The sequence below is a fragment of the Ascaphus truei genome, chromosome 15 (genome assembly GCF_040206685.1).
Source record: "Ascaphus truei isolate aAscTru1 chromosome 15, aAscTru1.hap1, whole genome shotgun sequence".
Classification (NCBI taxonomy): Eukaryota; Metazoa; Chordata; class Amphibia; order Anura; family Ascaphidae; genus Ascaphus; species Ascaphus truei.
In genome coordinates this window covers 33,801,929-33,829,364 of record NC_134497.1, presented here as the reverse complement: position 1 = coordinate 33,829,364, position 27,436 = coordinate 33,801,929, and the positions used below count along the sequence as shown (strand labels likewise).

General features: G+C 45.6%; 2 protein-coding genes across 3 annotated transcripts in view; both read left to right on the top strand.

Moving 5' to 3' along the window:
• The window catches only part of LOC142466779 (uncharacterized), a 34,591-nt gene extending 15,512 nt beyond the window's left edge, over positions 1-19,079 (top strand). For both annotated transcript variants that reach the window (XM_075572181.1, XM_075572180.1), the window contains one exon: positions 15,814-19,079. In XM_075572181.1, coding sequence (XP_075428296.1) covers positions 15,921-18,242 — 2,322 coding nt within the window. In that variant the 5' untranslated portion in view covers positions 15,814-15,920 and the 3' untranslated portion in view covers positions 18,243-19,079. The remainder of the gene's footprint in view (positions 1-15,813) is intronic.
• Positions 1-27,436, top strand: part of LOC142466780 (uncharacterized) — a 319,451-nt gene that overhangs the window by 15,547 nt on the left and 276,468 nt on the right. The window lies entirely within an intron of this gene.

Here is a 27,436-nt window from a genome sequence, read left to right as displayed (position 1 = left end):
CATACTGTTGCTCGTTTTGAATCCCTTTTAAAACAAATTTGAATAAAGTTTTCAGGTTGTCACGTCGTCGTATAGTAATAAAGTTGTTCAGGATTCACTACAGTATTTTAACAAAATGATCAATAAAGTTTTTGTTTGTACTCGAATTGCGCGCTGACGTCACCAGTCCAGGCCACGCATGGTGTGTCATTCATGACGCGTTTTTGCGACAGATGGTTGGCGGCAAATGGCGGGAAATTAGAGTATATTAGGTAAGTTTATTGTAGGCATCACTATGCACCTTGAGAAAGAGCTACTAGCTCGAAACGCGTTGGTGGGGGCCTGAGGGCTCAGTTTTTGTATTTTGCACTGATCCATTAAACATTTTTTACCTGGGTCCCACTCTCCATAACAGTTTATTTACTACCAGCTGTGCTCCATCTCTCCTTTCTTTGGATGTCCGGTCACTGTGGAGTAACGGCAGCACGCACCCACGGAGGAAGTTCCATAGAAGACCCCACAAATGTGAGTTATTCCAACCTACATATCTGAATTAACTTATACTTATCCAACCGATGTTTATGTCTGGCCACTAGCCAGTGAAAGTCACACATTATTCCAGTGGGACTTTTTCCAGCTATTCGGTATCTAGTGGAAATGGTTTTATTTCAGTGTTGGAGTTTTCGGTCTGGAAATACATGGGACCTCCAAGGGACACTATATAATGCTTTAATGTCTATAGGCTATGCGGCCAGTGGCTCATGTTAGAGCACCATACAGGTTTTGTGATTTTTTGCAAGTATTGTCTGTGAGGTGGCTCACATGGACTGACACATTCATTCATTAACTGCAGAGAGAGTGGGGGATAACCCAGTTTTTTAGACACGTATATATATTTTTACAAAGTGTCTATAGTCATTGTTTATTCATTTTTATGATATGGATCTAAACAACATTGAAGTTGAGGATGATGGTGATTTCAAAAATGAGATTTTTATTCAATTTGCCTTTTGTTGCTCTGACAATTCAAAAAGAGCTAAAAGGGCAGAACAAGTGTTTGATAACACCTTGGAGCTTAATTGTGAGGACCAATCTGATTTGAAAATACAATTCTCAAAATTGGAGAAATTATTATCATTAAAGATACATACATGGTGGGATATCATCACACTACAAAATTATGTAAAAACCAAAAGAATACCTAGAGGGTTACGAATAAAAAAGTCTCCAACATTTGGGTTTACAACTGTTGAATTTGAAAAAGTTTGGAAAGATGCTCATTCACACTTATGGACTTAATTTTACAACTTAAAACAAAAGAAATGTTGTTGCTAGACAAGGACATTTTTACACTACAGAAGGATTTACGTCAATTTATAGACATGGAGGGCTTTAATGAGCTTGATGAGGCATTGGCAACAAATATTGAAGCTATGGAGAAAGAAATCATGACAAAAAAGCAAATAAAATTCGAAAGAGATAAGCAGGATTACCTGCGTAATCAAGTTTATGTATGGCAAAGAACTGCACCTGCTAGGAAATTTAACTCTTCCACCCCTAAAAAGAATATGGATAAACAACAACAAAAAAAGTCAATTCTTAAGAAAAATATTTCATTTTCACACACAACAAGTGGGGAATCAGATCTTTCGGATACAGAAATGACATCCCATGTTGCCCATACAGATCATTATAACCTAAGATCCCACAAAGATACCAGAGAGGATGCTACAGGTTCGGGACATTTTGATCAGGACAGTGAGAAAAGAAATAGAGAATACCAAACAAGAACATATTTTGGGTCCTCAAAAAACGGGGAACGTGTAAGAGAACCAGAAGAGGAAAGAAAAGGAAACAAGAAAAATCCCACAAAAAGGAAGAAGAACTCTTAATTGAGAATACGGGTGTTATTAATTTAACTAACATTCCTCTTTCACAGGCCGAACTTTCAGTGCTAAACAAGGGACTGAAATTCGCACCTATGTCCAGATTTAAGTTGTTTGACGTTGTGATTGACCTGAACAAATATGTCCGGAAACTAACTCTCAAACTATTCTTTGAGGGAAGGGATAGCAGGGATGGGGACATGAGGGTGGTTAATCCGGGTGACTCCACCGACCAATAGGAAGTCATTCCTTTAGGTTTTGCGGGATCTATCGGTGCAACTCATGACTCTGTTCCACCTCCTTGTGCCCCAACCTTCAAAGAACAATGCTGTATTCATGATATGAACTCCATTTTAGAAGACAATGAAAGATCAGATATTGTTGATTTAACTAATGTGTTTGGTAGAGAGCAATCAGGTTTGAGAAAGAAATCAGTATTTTTCCCAGCCCATATGAAAGGGCATTATCTTATGACCTTTGAAAAACTCGTTGAGAGGGATTTGACACTGCTCTCCAGGGGGTATACCTTTGACTTGTCCCCCCTGCAGAGCAGAATCAACAATCTCAACGAGTCAGAGAAAGATGCTTTACACAAATTAAAATTGAATAATAATTTGATTATCAAGATGGCAGACAAGGGGGGAGCCATAGTAGTGCAGAGTAGGACACAATACAGGGATGAGGCCATTCACCAATTATCGGATCAATCTTCCTACTCTGTTCTACGTGGGGACCCAACTCCAGTGTTTTTAAAACAACTAAAAACCCTCTTAGATGAGGGCTCTCATTTAGGAGTCATTGATCATAAAGAATGTGAATTTTTGTTCAAGGCACAACCCATCATTCCTGTCTTCCACCATCTCCCAAAGATCCATAAAACTTTGGTCTCCCCGCCTGGGAGGCCAATAGTTTCTAGTATTGGATCTTTGGGAGATGGGGTCTCTAGATATGTAGATCATTATTTGCAGACGTTTGTACACTCTTTACCCTCATACATCAGAGACAGTAATAACCTTCTGGAGCAATTAACAAATATTGTATGGAAGGGAGGTTACATCTGGGTCACACTGGATGTGACCTCCCTATACACTATCATTGAACATTACCATGGGATGGCGGCTGTCAGACATTATTTAGAACACTCCACATTGTCACTCACTCAAAGCACTTTTATTTTAGATTGTATACACTTTTTATTAACTCACAATTATTTTTTGTTTGATGGGTCTTTTTATCTACAGACACGTGGAACCGCTATGGGTACCAGCTTTGCTCCCTCTTATGCCAACCTATTTTTAGGTTGGTGGGAGTCGGTCCACGTGTTTGGAGCTGACAATCCCTATAGACAATTTATCACTTTTTATAGGCGGTTCATAGATGATTTAATTTTTATTTGGGATGGAGGGGTTGATTCACTTTTGTTATTTATAGACTACCTTAACACAAATAATTTCAATTTAAAATTCACGTACACGTCTGATTTTCATCATATTCAATATTTGGATTTATTATTATTTATTAATATGGATATGACGATCTGTTCTGATGTATACAGAAAGAACAACTCACGCAACACTTATTTGAGATCTGACAGCTGCCATCCTAGGTCTCTCCTTAATTCTATCCCAAAAGGACAATTAATACGATTGCGACGGATATGTTCTAATTATGAAGATTTTTTAATACAATCACATGAACTTCTAAACAGATTCAAAGAAAAAGGTTATTCCAAAGATGTTCTCCAGAGGTCATTCGAGGAGGTGGCAGTAATGAAAAGGGATGATCTTTTGGACAAACAAAGAAAAACCAACAAAAATACTAATTTATGGGATGAAAATGGTCCTGTTTTTGTCACTCAACATAATACATAAGTTAAGGCGATAAAAAGCATAGTAAAAAAACACTGGAATATCTTGTCGGCCGATCCTTTCCTTACAAAAGTACACTCTGAGGGTCCACGCTTTGTCTTTAAAAAGGCAAAGACTATAGCGAACTATGTTTCTAGAAGTCTGTTTACCTCCACATGTAACACACAAGGGGAAAATCTCCCAAAGGGGTGCTTTAAGTGTTTAAACTGTATCTCGTGTGGTTATATGGAACCTTCTTATTTTGTATCTTTCAGTACAGGACAACAATTCCCCATTACATCATTTAGTAATTGTAATGCCACATTCATAGTCTATCTTTTGGACTGTGGATGTGGCAAACAATATGTTGGACGCGCCTCCCGTGCCCTAAAAGCAAGGTTGAGGGAGCACATAAGATTAATCAGACTTGGGGTTTTAACTCATCCGGTATCCCATCATTTTTCAACATGCAAACAGGGAGACCTAAAAAAACTTAAATACAGAGGAATTGAACATGTACCTAAACCGATAAGGGGAGGTAACAGATTAGAGACACTAGACAAAAGGGAACTTTACTGGATATTCACCTTAAATACAAGAATACCTTATGGTCTGAATTCAGAGTGGGATTTGGGCCCATTTCTTTCGTAATTTCCTTCATAATTAATTAATTAAATAAAAATAAATTTAATTATACAAATACAATAAACTGATTGATTACATGAAAATGGAAATTAATATATATTTCACTATTTATATGTGTGTATATATATATATATATTTTTTTTGATAACAATGGTCCTTGTCGTGTGCAATTACTTTTCTTGATGTAGAAATCTCATTTCACAATCTGGCATGTAGGATTTAACCCTTCTTTTTGTCTATAGGATAGATTTATTTTATCCTTGTCATAAGTCCTTATTGTTGTTTACCTTTATTTATGACATGTCTATGGATATTGTGTAAAAGAAGAGAGATCCAGGGCAACTTTGGATTTTATAAGAAAAAACAATTTATTTCAGCCCATAAACACGACGTTTCATCCCTCCTAGGGGACTTTTTCAATTGACTGGCTTGCATTGACTACTACACAGCCCAGTATATATAAGGAAAGAAACCCATGTGAAAACAATTACACCTATAGCTAATTACCCCCCAATTGTCCCGTGATGTAGCACATCCTGGTTCAAATCTGTTCCGATCAGTCGCGCTGACGTCATCAGGTGGTTCCATGCGTGTTGACGTCATCCGCAGGTCCTTCTGCGTGGTACGCTTCATCTGCCTGAACAGGCTCAGGACTCCATCGACGTGGATATTGTGTGACAGTGTTTTACACAAAATTCATTTGATTAAATTTATAGACAAAGGGAAGGATTTCGTAGACTTGAAGAAAATAAAATAATTTAAAGTACTTATATTGCTATTCCGTGCATACACATGTACATCATCCTTAACTTCAAGTGCATCTTTACATCTACACTATGTGAATTACTGTCACTTACACTCTATAATCGTATAATTATACATATATATGAAATACATAATTTAAAACATGTGTGCATATACAGGCATACCCCGCATTAACGTACGCAATGGGACCGGAGCATGTATGTAAAGCGAAAATGTACTTAAAGGGAAGCACTACCTTTTTCCCACTTATCGATGCATGTACTGTACTGCAAACATCATATACGTGCATAACTGATGTAAATAACGCATTTGTAACAGGCTCTATAGTCTCCCCGCTTGCGCACAGCTTCGGTACAGGTAGGGAGCCGGTATTGCTGTTCAGGACATGCCGACAGGCGCATGCGTGAGCTGCCGTTTGATTATTGGGCGATATGTACTTACTCGCGAGTGTACTTAAAGTGAGTGTCCTTAAAGCGGGGTATGCCTGTATTATGTTTGCACCTGATCGATTATGTAGGTTTACATTTGAAGAGTGGTGTTTCAATAATTTTCACACAAGATGCTTTTTTTACTATTTCTTTTAATCACTATTCCTGTAAATGGTTAGTTTTTACTATATTTTTTCTATTATTAGTATTAACATACTGTTGCTCGTTTTGAATCCCTTTTTAAACAAATTTGAATAAAGTTTTCAGGTTGTCACGTCGTCGTATAGTAATAAAGTTGTTCAGGATTCACTACAGTATTTTAACAAAATGATCAATAAAGTTTTTGTTTGTACTCGAATTGCGCGCTGACGTCCCCAGTCCAGGCCACACATGACGCGTCATTCATGACGCGTTTTTGCAACGGATAGATGGCGGCAAATGGCGGGAAATTAGAGTATATTAGGTAAGTTTATTGTAGGCATCACTATGCACCTTGAGAAAGAGCTACTAGCTCGAAACGCGTTGGTGGGGGCCTGAGGGCTCAGTTTTTGAATTTTGCACTGATCCATTAAACATTTTTTACCTGGGTCCCACTCTCCATAACAGTTTATTTACTACCAGCTGTGCTCCATCTCTCCTTTCTTTGGATGTCCGGTCACTGTGGAGTAACGGCAGCACGCACCCACGGAGGAAGTTCCATTGAAGACCCCACAAATGTCAGTTATTCCAACCTACATATCTGAATTACCTTATACTTACCCAACCGATGTTTATGTCTGGTCACTAGCCAGTGAAAGTCACACATTATTCCAGTGGGACTTTTTCCAGCTATTCGGTATCTAGTGGAAGTGGTTTTATTTCAGTGTTGGAGTTTTCGGTCTGGAAATACATGGGACCTCCAATTGACACTATATAATGCTTTAATGTCTATAGGCTATGAGGCCAGTGGCTCATGTTAGAGCACCATACAGTTTTTGTGATTTTTTACAGGACAGAAGTGAACACATATATACCCCTAGAATACTCACAGATAACAGGTGCTGCATTATCATAGAAAAAGAACAAAAAGCACTCCGTAATAATCGTCACTGGTGTGGGTGCAGATCCTATAATGAAGAATAAGCAATACGATACCGTTTGGAAACGAAATCAGCAGGCAGCACTCCAGAATTGAACAAACAACTGTATTGAAAAAATAAACACAAAACCAACGTTTCGGTCCACGAATGGGACCTTTGTCAAGGTGGTGCAGTTGCAAGACAGAAGTGAACACATATATATAGCCCTAGAATACTCACAGATAACAGGTGCTGCAAATCAAGTTGATTGCACAGCGTGATGTCAGATGCAGTGCTGACCTTGGGTAACCTCAATGTGAGCACTCAGTACAAGATGTACTTAGTAGCTCAATAGGAAATATAGTGGAAGCCACTGCAGGGGGATTAAAGTTCACACACTGGCTCCCAAGCCAAAAGTGGTGTGTGTAGGCTCCACATGTTTTAATGTAGAATAACATCCATCAATAGAAGCAAAAAATTGGGGGGGCGGGCCTGTGTATGCTCCAGAACTCAGGAGATGTTCTTTACTTGTGTCAGGACAGCCTGTAGCCGAGGTATGGGAACAGTCCACACGTATAGTTTCAGGATAATGAAAACGTTCAGTGGCTTTATTTCTCCACAGCATAACATAACGTGTGGGTACACTGTCCCTTTAAATAAAAACAAATCCTGCTCCACATTGGGAGGACTGACTAACACACGAGGCCTATCTAGCAGGCTGGTTGGCTAAACCATAACCAAACCGTAAGTGTCTTTTTAAGCAGTCAGGAAAAACAAATGAACAAGTCTTACTTTGGTTGCAGTAGTTAGTTTGATGAATCCATCTGGCTAGCAGCACACATAGCAGTGTGCTCTGGTCTAAGGCAGCCAGCTACTGTCAGAAACAAGATCCTTTTCTACCTTGCTGGTTATCAGGTGTCAGCTTACCTCCTGATTACCTAGCTTCCACCTGAGTTAACCCTTCTGAGTGCTGGATGAAGCACTCAGACATATGTCTCCCTGGCATAACTGATAGGGATTGACTTCACCCTGTCACATACCACCCCTGTTTGCGTGTGGCTAGTGTCCCACACGGCTGAAGCCCGACCCTCCACTCCTTCTCTTGACAAAAAATCGGCATTTCCATGGTCCTTTCCAGGTCTATTCTGTATATCAAAAGAGAAGGGTTGGAGGGCCATATACCACCTGGTCAACCTTGGGTTTGTGTCTTTCATGGTGTTTAACCATTTCAAGGGCGCATGGTCAGTGACCAGGGTGAAGTGTACTCCGGCGACATAATGTCTCAAGGCCTAAATTGACCATTTTACCGTGAGGCACTCCTCAATGACGGAATACCTCACTTCCCTTGGGAATAGCTTCCGGCTGATGAACAGTATGGGGTGTTCAACACCATCAAATTGCTGGGACAGCACTGCTCCCAGTCCTACCTCTGAGGCATCCGTCTGGATGATGAAGGGCACTTTAAAATCAGGGCTCCAAAGAGCGGGGCCCCCTGACAGGCACTTTTTTAACATGTCAATGGTGTCTTGGCACTCCCAAGACCATTTAACTTGTGTTGGGGCACTCATTTTTTGTCAGATCTGTTAGGGGTGCAGAAATTTCTGAAAAATTGGGGATAAACTGCCTGTAATACCCTGCTAACCCCAAAAGGGAGCGGACCTGTGTCTTTGTCTGTGGGGTGGGGACTTCCTTTATGGCGGCCACCTTGCTAGCTAGTGGCCTTACTATACCTCCCCCAACGGCATAGCCCAAGTATTTTGTAGTGGATTTACCCAGGGCACATTTTTTTGGATTTGCAGTGAGCCCTGCTTCTCTTAAGGATGTTAGGACTGCCCTTAACCTTTTTATATGAGACTGCCAGTGTCTGCTATAGATGACAATGTCATCCAAGTAGGCCGCGGCATATGCCCTATGGGGTCGTAGTACCTTGTCCATTAACCTTTGGAACGTGGCTGGAACCCCATGTAACCCAAATGGCATAGTGATGAATTGGTATAAACCGAGAGGGGTGGCGAAGGCAGTTTTGCATTTGGATTCTAGCGCTAGAGGTAACTGCCAATATCCTTTCGTGAGATCTAGGGTGGAGATATACTCTGCTTTACCAAGCGAGTCAAGCAATTCATCCACCCTAGGGATTGGGTATGCATAAAATCTGGATACAGCATTTACCTTTCGCAGATCCACGCAAAACTTCACCTTCCCATCTGGTTTAGGGACCAACACTATAGGGCTACACCATTCGCTGTGGGACTCCTCGATCACGCCCAATTCCAACATGTCTATTATCTCCCTCTCTTCCAGGTCTTTTCGGCCCTACGCCAGGTTCTGTCTCAATCCTATGGGACACTAAATCAGTCTGCCCTGGCAGCTCAGAAAAAACATCTGGGAACTGGTCACATAATTCTAGTAGGTCTGACCTTTGTGCCGTTGTTAATTGCTCTCCCATGGGAACCTGATGGTCATTGTACGTACTACCCTTTGGAAGCTGTGGACCCAAATCTGTTTCTCCTTCCCGAGGGTGGATGAACAACGATCTCATCGTTTTCCAGGGTTTCAGGAGGTTCACGTGGTAGATTTGTTTACCCTTCCTGGACCCTGGTTGAGAGATCTCATAGTTCACCTCCCCGGTGCGGCGGAGAACTTGGAAAGGACTCTGCCACTTCGCAAGGAGTTTACTCTCTGATGTCGGTAGTAGTAGCATCAATTGGTCCCCAGGTTGGAAGACCCTCAAGCGAGCATTTTGGTTGTACTGCCTCTCTTGACGTTCTTGAGCAGATTTTAGGTTTTCTTTAGCAAACCGACCTATCATGTCTAGGCGGTTTCTAAGGTCTACGACATACTGAAGGGTATTCTTGGAGGGGGAGGGCTCCTCCTCCCTGGATTCCTTCAGTAGGTCGAGAATACCCCGAGGTTGGCATCCATATAGGAGCTCAAACGGGGAGAAGCCTGTGGATGATTGGGGAATTTCTCGTACCACAAACAACAGGAAAGGGAGAAGTTCATCCAAAGCTCGCTTTTCAGTGTCCACAAACTTCCTAAGCATGGTTTTTAAAATACGGTTAAACCTCTCTACCAATCCATCAGTCTGAGGATGGAAGACTGAGGTCCTGACGGATTTTACCTCCAATAACTTCAGGACATCCTGCATTAACTTTGCCATGAAATTTGTTCCCTGGTCAGTTAACATTACTTGGGGAAGTCCTACCCTAGAGAACAGTTCTAACAGCCTGTGAGCAACCTGTTTAGCAGTGGCTGATCTCAGAGGGAAGGCCTCAGGATATCTGGTGGCATAATCTACAACAACGAGTATAAATTAATGTCCCTTCGCAGAGGGTTCAAAGGTCCGACCAGATCTACCCCAATTCTCTCGAATGGGACGGCTACCAAGGGCAGAGGGACCAAGGGAGCCGGCTTCTGTGCTTTTTGGCTAGTTAACTGGCATTCAGGACATGTCTCACATAGTTTCAATGTTGTCACCATGTATGCCTGGCCAGTAAAAACGGGACGAGATGCGGTCCGTGGTCTTATCTCTGCCCAAATGACCACCCAATGGGAGAGTATGAGCTAGGGTGAACACTGTTTTAATCAACCCTTTAGGGACTAGCATCTGTCGAATGACCTCCCCTGTTTGTGTAACCTTATTCACACAATATAGAATGTCATTTAACAGTTCAAAATGTGGAAACACTCTTACACATTGTTCGTCCATTATCTTGTTGTTGACCTGTACCACCTTCTCATATTGTCTAGCCAGAGCTTGGTCTTCCCTCTGCCTCTGACGGAAGTCAGGAAGATCCAGGTCTGGCAAAATTCCCGTATCTATCTTTTCCCCACCCTGGTCATCTCCGGCCATGACCTGCAGTCTTTTGGGCTGACTAATGTTACCAAGAGTCCCAGCCTTTCTTAACCAGTCCTCGTTTTCCGCACGTCTCTGTTTACGTGTCTTTGGGACGTGGTGTCTACGGGAGAAAATCTCTGGCGAAAAAGGAAACAAGTCTCCGGGCTTCTCCGGTACCAGAGAAGTAGACTCCGCAGGAGTAGGGGCTAGCAATGTTTCGAAGTAGGGCCAGTCTTGGCCAAGTAGAACAGGAGCAGGTAGCCAGGGAGAAACTCCCACTAGTAGGCTAGCCTCTTGATCCTTGATACGCAATAGAACGTTCGCCGTCGGTTATCTCTTTGTATCCCCATGGAGACATTCGATATTCCAAGGAGAGTCATAGGATAGTCTGTTGCTTGGAATTAGGCCCTCTAGGATCAGGGTTTTTCAGATCCCGAGTCCAGCATGGCTTTTACTATTTTCCCCTCCAAAGATGCTGGGACTAACCACGGATTGTGGTCCCCTCAGAGAGAAGCTGTGGCAGTGGTTCTGCCATATGAACAGTCCATCTCATCATTTCCTGAGTCCGCAAACTCGGTCGTCAGCGGAAGCTCTCAACGGGGCTCGGTGTTTGGACCTCTCTGCTGTTGGATTGGATCCTCCCTTCTGGTTGGTGGTGGTATCCTCTCCAAAGGCTGGGTGACGGAAGTCCAGGTTCTCTGGGAATACTGTGGGTGACTCCCTTGAGTAAGCCAATGGCCTCGGACCCGGGACGGGCGTCTCTGCGGGAGTTTGTACCAGGAACGCTCCGAGATGGGAAAGGGTCTTCCGATCGGGTTGACTGGATCTCCCGAGCTGGCGGGTTGTAGACCCCTCGATTGTCTGCTCTCCTGCCTCTGGCATCACCGGAAGCAACTGGTGTTTGCACGGACCGTTCCCAGCTATCCTGTTGGGTGTCGTCGCCAAGAAAGTTTCCACCAAGCGGACCGCTGAATCCAAGGAAAATGCAGCGTGTCTTTTTACCCAGGAGCGGGAGGAGGGGGGCAGTATCTGTATGAACTGTTCGAGCACAAACTGTTCAAGGATCTCTGCCTTGGTATGCTTCTCCGGTTGTATCCACCTGGTACATAAGTCTACTAAGCGGTGGGCTACGACCCGGGGTCTGTCTCTGTTTGTATATTTGACCGTCCGGAACCGCTGTCTGGAGTGAGGCCTAGGCGATCCAGAATAGCAGCCTTTAGTTGCTGATAGTCCATGGCCTCGTCTGCTGGAAGAGCCTGGTAGGCTGCCTGAGCTTCCCCTATGAGGAGTGGAGCCAGAGTCGTTACCCAGCGATCAACTGTCCAGCCGTGGGCCGTGGCTACCCTTTCAAAAGTGAGGAGAAATGCCTCTGGGTCTTCGGTTGGCTTCATTTTAGGCAGCATCACCGTTGGGTTATTTGGAATCGCTGGTCTGCCTGGGGCTGGGCCTTCCCAGTAGCTTTTCCTCCCGCCGGGCCTGTTGCTCATCTTGCTGGGCCTGTCGCTCAGCTTGCTGGGCCTGTTGCTCAGCTTGTTTCTCTGCTAGCTGGAGCTGTTGCTCAAGGAACTGAGAATTTTTTTTCTCCATTTTGTTTTGTTTTTTGTGTGTGGCCCTTCAGATACAGGGCCCGTCCGACATCCCACTTCTGACACCACCTGTGGCAGTACGGCCTGTTGCCGAGGTCAAGGAACAGTCCACACGTATAGTTTCAGGATAATGAAAACGTTCAGTGGCTTTATTTCTCCACAGCATAACATAACATAACAAAAACAAATCCTGCTCCACATTGGGAGGACTGACTAACACACGAGGCCTATCTAGCAGGCTGGCTGGCTGGCTAAACCATAACCAAACCGTAAGTGTCTTTTTAAGCAGTCAGGAAAAACAAATGAACAAGTCTTACTTTAGTTGCAGTAGTTAGTTTGATGAATCCATCTGGCTAGCAGCACACATAGCAGTGTGCTCTGGTCTAAGGCAGCCAGCTACTGTCAGAAACAAGATCCTTTTCTACCTTGCTGGTTATCAGGTGTCAGCTTACCTCCTGATTACCTAGCTTCCACCTGAGTTAACCCTTCTGAGTGCTGGATGAAGCACTCAGACATATGTCTCCCAGGCATAACTGATAGGGGTTGACTTCACCCTGTCACAATATTATATATTAATATATATACATATACACATACACACACATATACACATACACACATACACACATACTAACTGGGAATGTGTGTGTTAATTTAATACCTTGTGGATGGTCGGGACCGGCAGTGGCTGCGGGAACCGGCAGAGAGTTAGGGCCTAGCTGCAACAAGCAATCAGATGCAGGCCTCCTCACCGCACCGGAAACTTAGGCGCGCTGACGTCAGAGGGGCCCAGCGCGCTGATGTCAGAGGCTGGGACAGGAAGGCCTTCATCTGATGCAGAGCCGGGGCCCAGCTACAACCGGTAGCCATTATCCTTTGTCCCCCTCTTGTGGCCCTGACAGCCATGCATGGGTCTCGGGAGGCCGGGCCCCCTGACTCACCGAGCCCGGGACGCCAACCCTGGCAACCCCCCCTGTTGGTGGTCTTGCCCGGGGAAATAATAAACTAACGGTTGTTATAACCACAATTTGAAGGTGGTATATATCAAGAGTGTGGTAATAATTTATGGGTGCGATATTTGGGCCAATCTCACGATATGGTAATTAACGCGACCGTTAATAATGTGTGACATACCGCATTGGGTTAATATTGCTATCGTAGGATTCTGTAATGTATATAATTACAGAAACCTATGATCAAAATAACATTAACCTGTTCCATACCTGTGGTTACCAAGGTATACCACAGGCACCAAATGGGTTAATACTTTATTAAAAGAAAACAATACCTAACCATGTTGACCCCGTTAGTGGCCAGTAAAACATTGCCATTCTAGTCGGTTAGGTAAATAAGGGGTTAACCCCTCTCACCACCACCCCTACCCCTACCCCCCACTCCGTCACGGGAAGTCTAACCTCCCTCCCCAGGGCAACTACCGCCTTCACCCATGTCCCCTACCTCCCCTTGTCGACTAATGCCCAATATCACTATTAGACAAATGTGGTTTTAAACATTAACACAAAATATATACACGTTTAAAACAAAACAAAAAAGAACATTCAAAATACATTTTGCACATAAAACCATTGATTATCACTGTGGATAACTAGGCCCTCTCAATGGGGGAGCAAATATCCACATTGGTGATGAATGATAACTGTTACGCTGTGCTCACCATGGACAAGGAGGGACCCTGAAACTGAGGTGAGGAGGGTAACAACTGCACCCATAGCTACAGGGACACGCCTGGAAAGTGGAAAATAGGCGCCTGGAACCGTCTGAGAGTATAAGATAAGTAAGATACTCGCCAGACGAAAAGGGAGGTTCCAGAAGATAGTTGGTACCGAGAGCCTGGGGTCCAGAGCCGGAGGGGTAAGTTGGAATCCGCAGGCCGAGTTAAAGGGTCGGAGAGTTCAGGAGGTCAGAGTACAAGCCAAGGGTCGAAGTCCAGAGCGGGTCCACAGCCAAGCCGGTTCGGTACACAAGGGATCACTAGGGAAGACAAAGAGACAACAACTGAGGCAGGCACGACTGTGGGTAACACAGGTCACACAAAGCTATGCTGAGCCAAAGAAGGAATGGCTGATCAAGGTATAAATAGGAGGAAGGACCAATAGGAAGTGGGGGAGTGAAGAGGGAGCGGCCCCAGGGAAGATGGGGATTGGTGGGGAGAAGATTGCCACAGCTGCGCTTGATGCGAGGCTTGTGGGCGGTGCACACGGATCAGGCGTGTGCGCCGCGCGGGAGAGATACACGCGGCCTGAGCTGGGGGCGGGAACTCCTCCTGAGGCAGGACGTAAAAGTCCTCGGTCGTGGGCGCGCATGCGCGCGTTCAGTAGCCACCACGGGAAGCGGAGGGGAAGGAAGATCCTGCCCGCGGCGGCGAGGAAGCAGAGCCGGAGCAGGGGTAAGTAAAGTCGCGGGAGGAACCCCCTTAGAGAGAGGTGTTCCCCCGGACCTTACAATAACCCAGTAATAAATAAATCAACAAATTAAAATAAATTGATAACCCCCTTCATTACCTCAGTGACTAAGGATTTGAAAAGATTTCTGCCACTTTTATTGGTGTTTTGCAGCTAGTGAGATTTCCTGTTAAATCATTAAATATTATGATCCACTTTAAATGTATGATCCACTACATCTACTCTCCCGGCCCTAATGCTGCACATGTTGTGCTAAACCCTTCATTTTTACAATGTACATCTACAGTTTACTTTTATCCTGAACTTTATGTGATATGCCAACTTACCTCTCCTGCATGACCTTTTGTAAGACAGTTTGTGTAACAGGGACTTTTTGAAGTGAAACTTCTTTGCTGGCACCTATAGAGTTTTGACAGGAAAAATCCCCTGTGTTGTAACAGAATTCCATGACGGAAGTGATGTCATGCTACAACTTTGCGCACGCTCGTGCGCACGCCACACCCGCGCATGCGCAGACCTCGGCGCCGTGCAAAGCCGTGTCCGGTGCAGGCACGGCCAGCACGGTGAGCATGCGCAGGTGCGGCTCGCACCATGCGTGTGCAGGCCCTCCCAGCATCGCACGCATGTGCAGGACCCCAATAGTCGTCCTCAAGTTCCATAATCAGCCACCAGGACCCCATTCAATGCCTGGCCCACACGAAACACAGAACTCGGCCACAACTTCCATGTTCAGGTGACTGTACCACACCAAACTCTGTTTTCTTTAACTGTGCATGCAATGTCTTGTATATAATGTATACCCTGTTCATTTATGTAACTGTATTTGTAACCATGTATTATTTGTCTCAACTCTGTGCCCAGGACATACTTGAAAACGAGAGGTAACTCTCAATATATTACTTCCTGGTAAAATATTTTATAAATAAAATAAATAAATAAAATAAAACTCTCTCACCAAACTATCAATGCTTGGGCTCACTCCCAATGCTACACACAAAAACACACAGCCTCACACATACACACACACGCAGCCACACACACACACACACACACACACACACACACACACACACACACACATCACAGTTAGTATAAATGTAGACGTGCAAATAGCTCAAACGTGAGGGGCGGGAGGTTGGCTAGCATGCGTGTTCTATGTCAAACTTCTTGGCATTTTCTCACTGAAATTGTGTTTGGATTTTAAATAAAAACATCACCATCACAAATACAATTTCTGTGACAAAGGACAAAGAAGTTTCACTTAAAATGCACGTGCTTGGCACACACATACTTTTTTGGATAACTAATGCCTAATTTCACCTAATTTTCTAATTTATGTATTTTTTTGTCTTGTCTAGTACAAAGACAAGCTCCAATAATCCACCCATGTCAACCCTGCAAATTTGCTTTTAACAGTCAGGATTAACTCCTCAAACATCCGAAGTTCAAACACACAAAAGAATATATGGAAAAGATGAGGACAGAACAATCTTGCAATATTCCAATTAATATGACAGAAAATGCATCTTTCAACCAGTCAAGGCAATTAATAAACAATGTAACTGCTTCTCATTCCAAAAGATATATATTAGCTGCTGCCACAGGAAAAGATCTTGGAGAAAGTGGGAAGAGTCTGACTTGGTTATCAGACCAGAACCCACAGAAGAGAACACATACAGGGGAGAGACCGCATGTATGTAGGAAATGCGGGAAGGGATTTAGTGTTTTCTCCCGCCTGATCAGACACAAGAGGACACACGCAGGGGAGAGACCACATGTATGTGGGGAATGTGGGAAGGGATTTAGTCACTTATCCAGCCTGAATACACACAAGAGGACACACACAGGGGAGAGACCGCATGTATGTGGGGAATGTCGGAAGGGATTTAGTCAGTTATCCAACCTGAACACACACAAGAGGACACACACAGGGGAGAGATCGCATGTATGTGGGGAATGTGGAAAGGGATTTAACCAATTATCCGGCCTGAACACACACAAGAGGACACACACAGGGGAGAGACCCCATGTATGTGGGGAATGTGGGAAGGGATTTAGTCAATTATCCAACCTGAACACACACAAGAGGACACATACAGGGGAGAGACTGAATGTATGTGGGGAATGTGGGAAGGCATTTAGTCAATTATACAACCTGAACACACACAAGAGGACACATACAGGTGAGAGACCGCATGTATGTGGGGAATGTGGGAAGGGATTTAGTAACTTATCCAGCTTGAAAACACACAAGAGGACACATACAGGAGAGAGACCGCATGTATGTGGGGAATGTGGGAAGGGATTTAGTGTTTTATCCACCCTGGACACACACAAGAGGACACACACAGGAGAGAGACCGCATGTATGTGGGGAATGTGGGAAGGGATTTAGTGTTTTCTCCTGCCTGATCAGACACAAGAGGACACACGCAGGGGAGAGACCGCATGTATGTGGGGAATGTGGGAAGGGATTTAGTGACTTATCCAGCCTGAATACACACAAGAGGACACACACAGGGGAGAGACCGCATGTATGTGGGGAATGTGGGAAGGGATTTAGTCAGTTATCCAACCTGAACACACACAAGAGGACACACACAGGGGAGAGATCGCATGTATGTGGGGAATGTGGAAAGGGATTTAACCAATTATCCGGCCTGAACACACACAAGAGGACACACACAGGGGAGAGACCCCATGTATGTGGGGAATGTGGGAAGGGATTTAGTCAATTATCCAACCTGAACACACACAAGAGGACACATACAGGGGAGAGACCGAATGTATGTGGGGAATGTGGGATGGCATTTAGTCAATTATACAACCTGAACACACACAAGAGGGCACATACAGGTGAGAGACCGCATGTATGTGGGGAATGTGGGAAGGGATTTAGTAACTTATCCAGCTTGAAAACACACAAGAGGACACATACAGGAGAGAGACCGCATGTATGTGGGGAATGTGGGAAGGGATTTAGTGTTTTATCCAACCTGGACACACACAAGAGGACACACACAGGAGAGAGACCGCATGTATGTGGGGAATGTGGGAAGGGATTTAGTGATTTATCGAGCCTTAACACACACAAGAGGACACACACAGGGGAGAAACCGCATGTATGTGGGGAATGTGGGAAGGGATTTAGTGACGTATCCAGCCTGAATACTCACAAGAGGACACACACAGGGGAGAGACCGCATGTATGTGGGGAATGTGGGAAGGGATTTATTCGGTTATACCACCTGAACACACACAAGAGGACACACACAGGAGAGAGACCGCATGTATGTGGGGAATGTGGGAAGGGATTTAGTGACTTATCCAGCCTGAATACACACAAGAGGACACACACAGGGGAGAGACCGCATGTATGTGGGGAATGTGGGAAGGGATTTAGTCAGTTATCCAACCTGAAAACACACAAGAGGACACATACAGGTGAGAGACCGCATGTATGTGGGGAATGTGGGAAGGGATTTAGGGACTCATCCAGCCTGAACAAACACAAGAGGACACACACAGGGGAGAGACCCCATGTATGTGGGGAATGTGGGAAGGGATTTAGTGACTTATCCAGCCTGATCAGACACATGAGGACACACACAGGAGAGAGACCGCATGTATGTGGGGAATGTGGGAAGGGATTTAGTTTTTTATCCAACCTGGACACACACAAGAGGACACACACAGGTGAGAGACCGCATGTATGTGGGGAATGTGGGAAGGGATTTAGTGATTTATCCAGCCTGAACACTCACAAGAGGACACACACAGGGGAGTGACCGCATGTATGTGGGGAATGTGGGAAGGGATTTAGTGACTCATCCAGCCTGAACACACACAAGAGGACACACACGGGAGAGACCGCATGTATGTGGGGAATGTGGGAAGGGATTTAGTCGGTTATCCCACCTGAACACACACAAGAGGACACACACAGGGGAGAGCCCACATGTATGTGGGGAATGTGGGAAGGGATTTAGTGACTTATCCAGCCTGAATACACACAAGAGGACACACACAGGGGAGAGACCGCATTTATGTGGGGAATGTGGGAAGGGATTTAGTCAGTTATCCAACCTGAACGCACACAAGAGGACACATACAGGTGAGAGACCGCATGTATGTGGGGAATGTCGGAAGGGATTTAGTCACTCATCCAGCCTGAACAAACACAAGAGGACACACACAAGGAAGAGACCGCATGTATATGGGGAATGTGGGAAGGGATTTAGTGACTTATACATCCTGAGGACACACACAGGGGATATTCCTATCTCTAAAGCCAGGCATTTTTAGTGATAACCAGCGACTAAGACGCTCACATATAAGTGCACATGTGTATCTGTGTTGCGCTTAATCACAATAAAAAGTGACTAGTTTATGGTGCATAAAACAAGCATTTTAAAAGGATAAAAAAGTTATAACTTTTTAAATGCAGGTTATTTGTATAATTCTTCTTGTTTTATTTAAAGAAAAATGTTAATGTTTTATATTTCCATGCTGTTGGTTCTAATAAAATGTGTGTTTCCTATTATGCAGAAGCGGTATGTAGTCTCACTTAGCTTTGAATAAGAATAGTTTTGCCGCGACCATTATGCTGCAGGCGTTGTGCTGCAGACGGACCCTCCGCCACTAGCCGCTTCTAATGTAAATGTTATCAATATTTATGGGGTTAATTTAAGTGGTTTTAGCGGTTAGGCCCCGTTTACACAGGGCACTTCGCGACGATGCGTGCGCGCGCCTCAGTCTGCTGGGCGATGTGTGATCATCCCCAGCAGACGGAATGATGGGGGAGCGGGCGGAGGGAGGATGAGACTTTTCTTGGCAGACAGTTGCAGGTGCCGTCCCCTGTTCCCCTGGTGTCCCCCGTCCCCCGTCCCCTTTTTTTAAATTTATTTATTATTATGCTGCGGGGAGCGGGAGCCGAAGAGCAGGGGGCGGGGGGTGGGTGTTAACATAAAAGAAAAGCGTGTGTGTGTGGCTGGAGCAGGTAGCTGCCGAGTCTCTGTTCATTTCCAGCAGCCAATGCATTGATTGGCTGCTGAAACTGACGTCACGCTGCTGCAGCCAGGAATCACACTTTCAAAAGACTCCCACAACTGCAGCAGCGTGGACGCCGTGCTTTGCAACCAATGGTAGTTTCAAGAGTGAACACTACCATTGGCCGCCAGGGGTCGGTGATGAACGATCTCGCGCACGTCGCGAAGTGCGCTGTGTGAACGGAGCCGTAGTGTGAGGGGTTTAAGGTAAGGGAGGCTTAGGATATAAGGGTTTTAGGGTAGGGGGTTTAGGCACTTACCTTAGCGGCGTAGTGGCTGGCGGTGGGGGGAGTCGAGGCAAAACGGCCGCAACCAAATGTCCTACAATGTCCTGTGAATACTGAGGAGGACAGAGACACAGACTAACGTCCCCAGTGAGGGACATTAATGCAGCCGCCTTTACATAATGTATGTCATTTTCCTTTAATATCTCTAGAGAGCAGCAAGGGCTGACCATCTATTTCACAGGTTACACATAGACATGAATATGCACCTGAGGGGGTTAAGTGTCCCTTTATTATTGACATATGCAGTAATGATGTAACAAGTGGTGCCACGTCACACAAGGACCTTTCCCACTGATGGTTACACTTTCTGACCTCTATGGCAGAGATTCCTGTTACACATGCGCTGGCGTTACCTCCCCACAAGCACATTGCCAGGCTGAGGGAGGTGTTCATATGGGAATCTGAGGCAAAAATCTATGGTCAGAGTCCAGGAGACACACACCCAACTTTATTTTGTATTTGTAACTCTAATCCAGAATGAAAGGATTTACAATTCACAATCAGTGTGCAGCGTCGGCGTGCTCATGCCCAAAACCCAAATGAAGACTGGTTGGGCCCGCCATACGCCCCACTGGTATTTGAAAACTTTTTTGTGTGTGTATGCACTGAAACCCTTCCTCCAGGAACTTTGCTTTCTCCTGATCGGGGTACCCCTGTAACTGTCAGCTCAAGGCGCTAAGGCTGACCGGTGTTGGGCCTTCGTTAGGGGTTTTCCATCTCTCAAGGGTGGTGTTGCGTAGGGCTTTGTAGCACTTTTTGGTTGGGGTGGCTGTTAGGGTGAAGGGGTACCCAGGCCAGTAAATGAAGGTATTATGCCCGGCTTGGTGCCCCTCAGCTATATGGGGAAATTGTGATAGTCAGCTCTTCAACCCAATCATGGCATGTACCTGCATTTGTAGTAAAGATGGATGTGTATTTTTACTGTTCCAGGAGTGCCAACCAGCGGAGATGTGCAGGGTGTAAGTTTCAGGGTGATTTTACTGTAATACGTTGTCAGGGTGTGTTTGGGTAGAAGGGGGCCAATGTTGCGGGTTACCCAGAAATCCCCCCAGATTCCTGAGGACATGAGGAACACAGACCACCGGATAAAATCCTTTCAATAATATAGTTTGCAGCTCACCGCCAAATCTCCCTGCTTCAGTACAGGCCAAGAACAGTAAGACCAGGCATGGAATTGAGTTACATTCAAAGGTCCCTGGTATATGCCCAAGAACCCCAGAACCCAAGGGGGGTTCAGTGTATCTCCCACCAGGTATAAGGTGGCGAGAGTTATGTGTTTAACTTAAAGTTTATCATATGCCAATGTTTCCATGTATAAGTGGAAAAGAAAATGGTTTTAAAAATCCCCAAGGTTTATATTTTTATTAAACTAATGTTCAGAGGAAGTCATTCAGTATGGATAAAAATCAATGTGCATGGTAAACAGAGGGGCCACTCCGCCCTCTAAGCTTCAAAGGCAATCCAGGATATGGAGGTGTTAAACCATTTGTTAGCAAGGAGGGGTAAAAGAAGAAAATACTTCAATAAGCCATCTGGCCAGCTGTCACCCTGCCCAGCCTGAACAGCACCAGGTAAGAGGGGCAGGGTCTCATATACTAAGCGTCCAAGGTGCAAAATTCGCACATGCCTAGAGCAGAATGATAAGTCACTCTGCCAGGTTTGCAAAGTATAGGCAACTCCGTGATAGGGGGAAGGAAATATTCCCACGGAAAAGATAAGCTGCACTAGTTAGGCATAGGACTGTTAACCCTATAAGACCCCGTGCAGCCCACCAGGAATGAGATTCATCATGCTGTTAGAGTTTCATACCATCTAAGGAGTCATGCAACAAACATCTAATTTCTTCTAGAGACTTTGTTTTTCCAAATATTTCTTTTTGGGAACAAGAGATTTTGGGGCCTATGCAGAGAGCAGCGAATTTTAAAATTGGCGAGTTTTATAAAAAGTAGCTTTTTTGGAGAGTTTTATTCTCCATATGCAGAAATGTGCGAATTCTGCTATGTTTAACATGAATGCGTGTGGCGAGTTTAAATTGGCGAGATGCGCGCTTCAGAAATGTGTTAATACAAATTCGCGGCTTTTTTTCCCCTTTGCTATGGCCGCGAGCGGCAGCTTCTTGCCAACTTTTTCTGGCGAGGCAAAAAGGAGACAATCGCGCCATTTTATTGGCGCGAACAGCCGCTAGATGCCGTTCGCGCCTCTCTGCATAAGGATATTTTTAAAACTGGCGAGATGGAGGTTCTCGCCAGCCGCGAGGCGAGTTTTAGAAATAAAAAAAAAAAAATGGCGCGTTTTTCGCAACTCGCCATTTTCTGCTGTTTTCTGCGCGATTTTCTCCAAAAAATGGCGAGTTTTGAAATAGCGCTGCTCTCTGCATAGGCCCCTTTGTTTGAACCCGTTCCAGTAAGTGTATTTTTCATTGTAATTGTAAATCAAGCTGTGTTTGTTCATTCTGTAAAAAAATCACAATTTATTTTATCTCTGGCTTTGCTCAATCAAAGGATCCGGGTATTTTGGTGTTAAAAGTTCTGGTCTACCATGACAGTGGCCACACTGACTACACACATTTAAACTTGCAACCCGCCCCAAGCACGCAGTGTTTATTGTTAAACACACATCATTCCCCCTTTGTGCCCTTGTTCGGTTGTTGACTCTCTGGCCGCCAACCCGACCCCTTGGAAAAGGGGGCTTGCTTTCCCTGCCCCACTAGTTGCATCTACAAATCCATGTCTTTTTTCCCCAAACTCTAAATTGGATTTCCCTGCCACCGCTACCTAAAATGTTTGTCATAATCCTGCCATATTGACCCCCCGTATTTATCATGTGTGGTCTGTATTACATGCATGTATTTCATTAAATTAGGTCCTTGCTTTGGATGTTTTGTAAGGAGACAGTCACCGAACACAGCAAACACAACATCCAGTTCCCAGTGCTCCTCACTATACGTGCTGACCCTTTCTCAAATGCTCCCGCATAAGCTTCCTCTCTTCTTGCCCCTCTTCTGACAGCTTCAGCATACCCACATATTTCCTTGATACTATCTCTCTTGGCTTTCCTGGACAGGTGTGTACAGGGAGCTAGTTGCAACTGCGTACATATCCCTACCACTGCTTTTATCCGCCTTCCACCCCTTTTCCTTCCTTCGCCGACTAACTGACTTGCTTAATGCATCTAACCGTTTCCACATGCGCTTTAAACCTGTGGTCTCCTTGCTGTGTGCGCCAATGCTTGTGTCTGACTCAGTGCTCTCCCTCGCACTCCCACTATCCTCACTGTCTGACCCCTGGGACTCACAGTCCAGCCCTGTGACAACCAAACCCACCTCACTATCATCATCATCATCAGCAGCAGCACTATCACTCCATTTCAGAATTATCATTCTAACCTAATCCTGCAGCCTGGACACCCGGCTGACAAATCACGGGTCTCCACAGCCCCCGTTGCTGGTCCCTGGCTCTGTGACACCTCCATGTGCCCCCGATTCTGGCATATCCGCTGGGGGGTTGGCCTTAACAAGGGGGGTGACCAGATCACCTCGTGGCCTGTGGCAATGAGGACGCATGGGCAAAAGATGGAGCGAGAGCCGCCCCTTGAGCAGGCACCACCACCGGAGCAGGAGCCACTACTGGTGCTGTGGGAAGGAAGCAGCCCACCCGTGCATGGCAACACCCCCCAGATGATTTGCTGTATGCCATGGTGCCAAGGAGTTAAAGGGGAATGGCTTTGGCTCCACCACTGCCCCTCTGTGGGTGGGAGGCAGGCTGCCTGGGATCCTGTAGCTGTGGGGACGATGAGGAGGGTATCTGAGGGTGAAACAACACTCATCCCGTTCCTGGAATGCAGGGGATCTGCCATGGAAGGGCCTATTGTGTTGGTGGCGGGGGCGCTCTTGGCTCCATTATTGGTGTGGGGAGCTCTGGTGTGGTGCTCACCTCTGTTAGCCATCGTTGCTGGTGCTGGTCGGTGCGCTGCTCTCCTCGTCAAGGCTCTCCTTCCCTTAGCATCCGGTGCTGCAGCCCGGGGATATCAGGCACCGGAGTGAAGATGGGGGGGCGGAGCTTCCCTGTGGACTTTTTCCTCTGTGCCTACTGCTGCCGGAGAATGCAGGAGCTGGCTCCGTCTCATGTCACTCCTCTGGGCTGGTCTCTGTACTTTCCGGCGCTCGAAAGAGGAAGGCTGCCCAGCGCTGGGGCGATCCATGACTCAGGAAACCAGGTAACCTGCAGGGAGGAAGAAGAAAAGAAGATTAGTGTTGGATTCAAGCAGGCACAGGGTTTAAATACCTCGTGCCTGCGCTAATCCTCCTCTCCCCCCCCCCTGCCGCTTCCCACCCACGTTGGTGCATGTGCAAAATTTGAATCCCTTGTGGTGAGGGGGAGGAGAGATGGCCATCTTGACTCCTAAACCTCTGAGGCACATCATACCTTATGTGGACGACGGCTTATCTTGGGGCTTCTGCCTTTCTTTAAAATATGTAATATTCCCCGCCATTTTTATTACAGGGGCCATGTTAGATGCTATCGCTGTGCCCCTTAATTGTAGGTTGTAAGTATGCTCTGTAACAGTTGTGCTCCCCACAAACCCGGGTCGGACCGTGTGGCTGAGGTGGGGTTGTATAAGCACCGACCTTAGACCGCGCAGGCTGATCCGGATTGCGCAGTGCGTCGTCGTACATAGCATGGTCGGGACTGGAGAAGGCAGCATCGTCAGTGGACAAGCCTGGGTCAGGATTGGAGACATCAGGGTAAACGTTATTCAAGCAGGAGTTCGGCAACAGGTAGTCAGGAGTTCCCAGCTTCAGCTTAGGAGCGGGTTTTGCGCATGCGGCGACCATGGCCCATGGTACCGGTCTCAGGAAGGGATAAGTTGACCGGAGTGGGCACACCGCCTGGCAACTGGAACACCAGTGCTTCAGCGCAAGAGTCCAGAACGAGCCTGTGCGAGGAGAGAGAGAGCTACAGACCTCAGGACTCGTAGACTGGCCTCTTCAAGGGAAGGGCAGCATGCGTCAGGAAACTGGATACAATAGACGAAAAAAGGAAGGACTTGAGAAAGGACTTTTGTTTGTCCGAAACGCGTTGGTGTGGTTGTTTTTTGCTCATTCATTAAATAAGCTATTTTTATTATGGGAACGCATCCTTGTATCTTATTTTGGTTCAACCAATTTTGGATCTAGTGCTCCGTTTTTTCCTTCCTTTTTTCGTCTATTGTATCCATCCACAGACGGAGGCACAATTAACCCCTGGACTACTGGCTACATCTGGACTTGCTGTCAATCGTGGATCACCATCCCAATGTGAGTCTATTCCAGTTTGTCCATTATATTGGATTTCAGTTATAACAATTTGATGTTTACAATACTGGTCACCAACAGGTGTTAACATTACTGTATCCTTACCTCAGTGCTACGTGGGATCACAGTTTACCAGTCTACATCTTTTGGAATCATTTATTATCTTCACTTATTGGGTTAATTCCGTTTCTCAATATTCATTTTGTTTTTTTGCTGTTTTCCATTGAGCACCATACAACATATTTGTCAGGAAACTGGAAGCTGAAGTACGCACTGGAGAGTCCTCTGCTTCAGCACAGGAACCAGGACACGGCCTCTGCAATGGAGAATGAGCAGCAGGCCCCAGGAACCAGTAGCTAGGCTCTGCTGTGGAAGGACAGCAGGCCTCAGGAGACAGGGAGCTGAAGTCAACACTGGAGAGTCCTCCGCTTCAGCACAGGAGACAGGAACAGGCCTCTGCGTGAAACTAGCAGCAGGCCTCAGGAACGCAGGCCTCTACGAGAGAGTAGTAGGTGGCCTCAGGATAATTAGGAAACACAGACCCCTGCATGAAGGCTAGCAGCGGGCCTCAGGAACTAGGGAATAATAACTAGAGAGGTTAGTACACACACAGACAAGCCTAGGGCTAGTGGCAGAACACTTGTGACATCCAGGAAGGATTATGCTCGGCAGTTAAGCATTGCGGGAAAGGTGTCTTTAAAGGTCAGTGCACCAATAGCAGAAGGGGCGTGTGGCAGCACTGCTTTAATGAGTGAACACAGGGTGGAGCTGTAGTAAATATCAGGAGCAGTGTTCCAGGGCTGCAGAGGTCTGTAAGGCAAGGCAAACAGTAAACTAAGGTGCAGATCCGTTACATGCATGGTGGTTGTATATAGTTAGTGTGAGTCAGGATGTGTGATAATATGGCCTCTTTGCCCAAGTTGTGGGGGATGTTAGTATAAAGGCTTGAGACGTTGAGTGTAATCAATAAAGTATTAGGGTTAATTGAGTCAAGATGTCTGGAACAGATAAAGAAATCGCTTCAGTCCTTTAAGTCAGGTATGCGCAATGTGGGGGGTGCGGCTGTTACAGAGGCCCCACGCTTCCCCGAAAGCATTTAAAATAAATGCCGGGAACCTTCCCGCGACACGTCTCCATGGCAACCCGGTGTCAAATGTCGCCGTGGGGTCACGTGATGTCACATTGCCATGGCAACGTGATGTCACTGTCACTGTAGCTTACAGGGTTATAATATACGCAAAATTAACTGGGTTGAATTGAATACGACTGTGATATAATAAAGAGATTTTATTCCTTAAAAGACAGGTGGACACACAATGTTGGACAAATAACAAACGGAATATATACACTTACTTAGGAAGGGGACAATGAAATAACCAAGGATTCAGCCTAGCAGTTCATCAGGCATCACGTATGAGAATGAAGACACGAAAGACAATGGGCATAGAGCTTGCAGTCGTTTATATGTGATTTGGGCTCTATCCCTAACATTGGGACTCAGGCATTGGAGAACAATTACCTGGGCCCAATTATCTTTTGCCAACTCACGTGGGAAGCAACATAGTACCTGCCCACAGGGGGTTGGCATTCCTCTAGTCAGAGATCCATTTCCTTAGCCCTACTCTAAAAAGCTGGCGTCTCCAAGTCTGCCAGATGGGGATCTGGACAGGAAAACTCTGACTTTAGGTGTGAATTAGGGCACTTAATACAAGTACCCATGTCCTGCTCTTTCTTCCCCCTGCATACTTAATCTGGGGGAGGTAAAGCTTTGATCAGGACAAGGCACACAGACACACCGGCGCCTGATGGCTCATTACAATTCCAAATGGCCATGAACTTTTGCGGGCTAATTGGGTAGCCCTGACTATTCAGAAATATATCACAATTTATATATCAAAAATACTCAGTTCGGTTGATCTGAGAGGGCTGAAACCTGCCATGCAATCCTGTCGCAGGGGTCTCTGCCTCGTGGCCAAATTTCAGCCCTCCTGGTATTACCGAACCGGAGATAATGTTTTTAGGTCCAAATCCTCATGTTAAAACAGCAGCCTTCCTTTCGCCATTGATGTCAATGGCTGCGACCCTCGTGGCTGGCACGGCCCCTTCCCGTGGGCATTGCCCTTTGGACGTGGTTGGGGTCAAGATAGTAGCCTCCCAGGATCCAGGAATTGAATTGAAAGAATTATTGTTCTAGCTGTTATACTTTTTGAGTAATGCATTTTTATACTTTTTACATATTCATGTTCAAAACTCTGACCTAATTTCCCATGTCAATTGAGGGTTGATTGAACAGTAGCTACTTTCGGATGCTGCGGTTTAACAGTATCCCCTAGTAGCTACATTGTATCACAGGG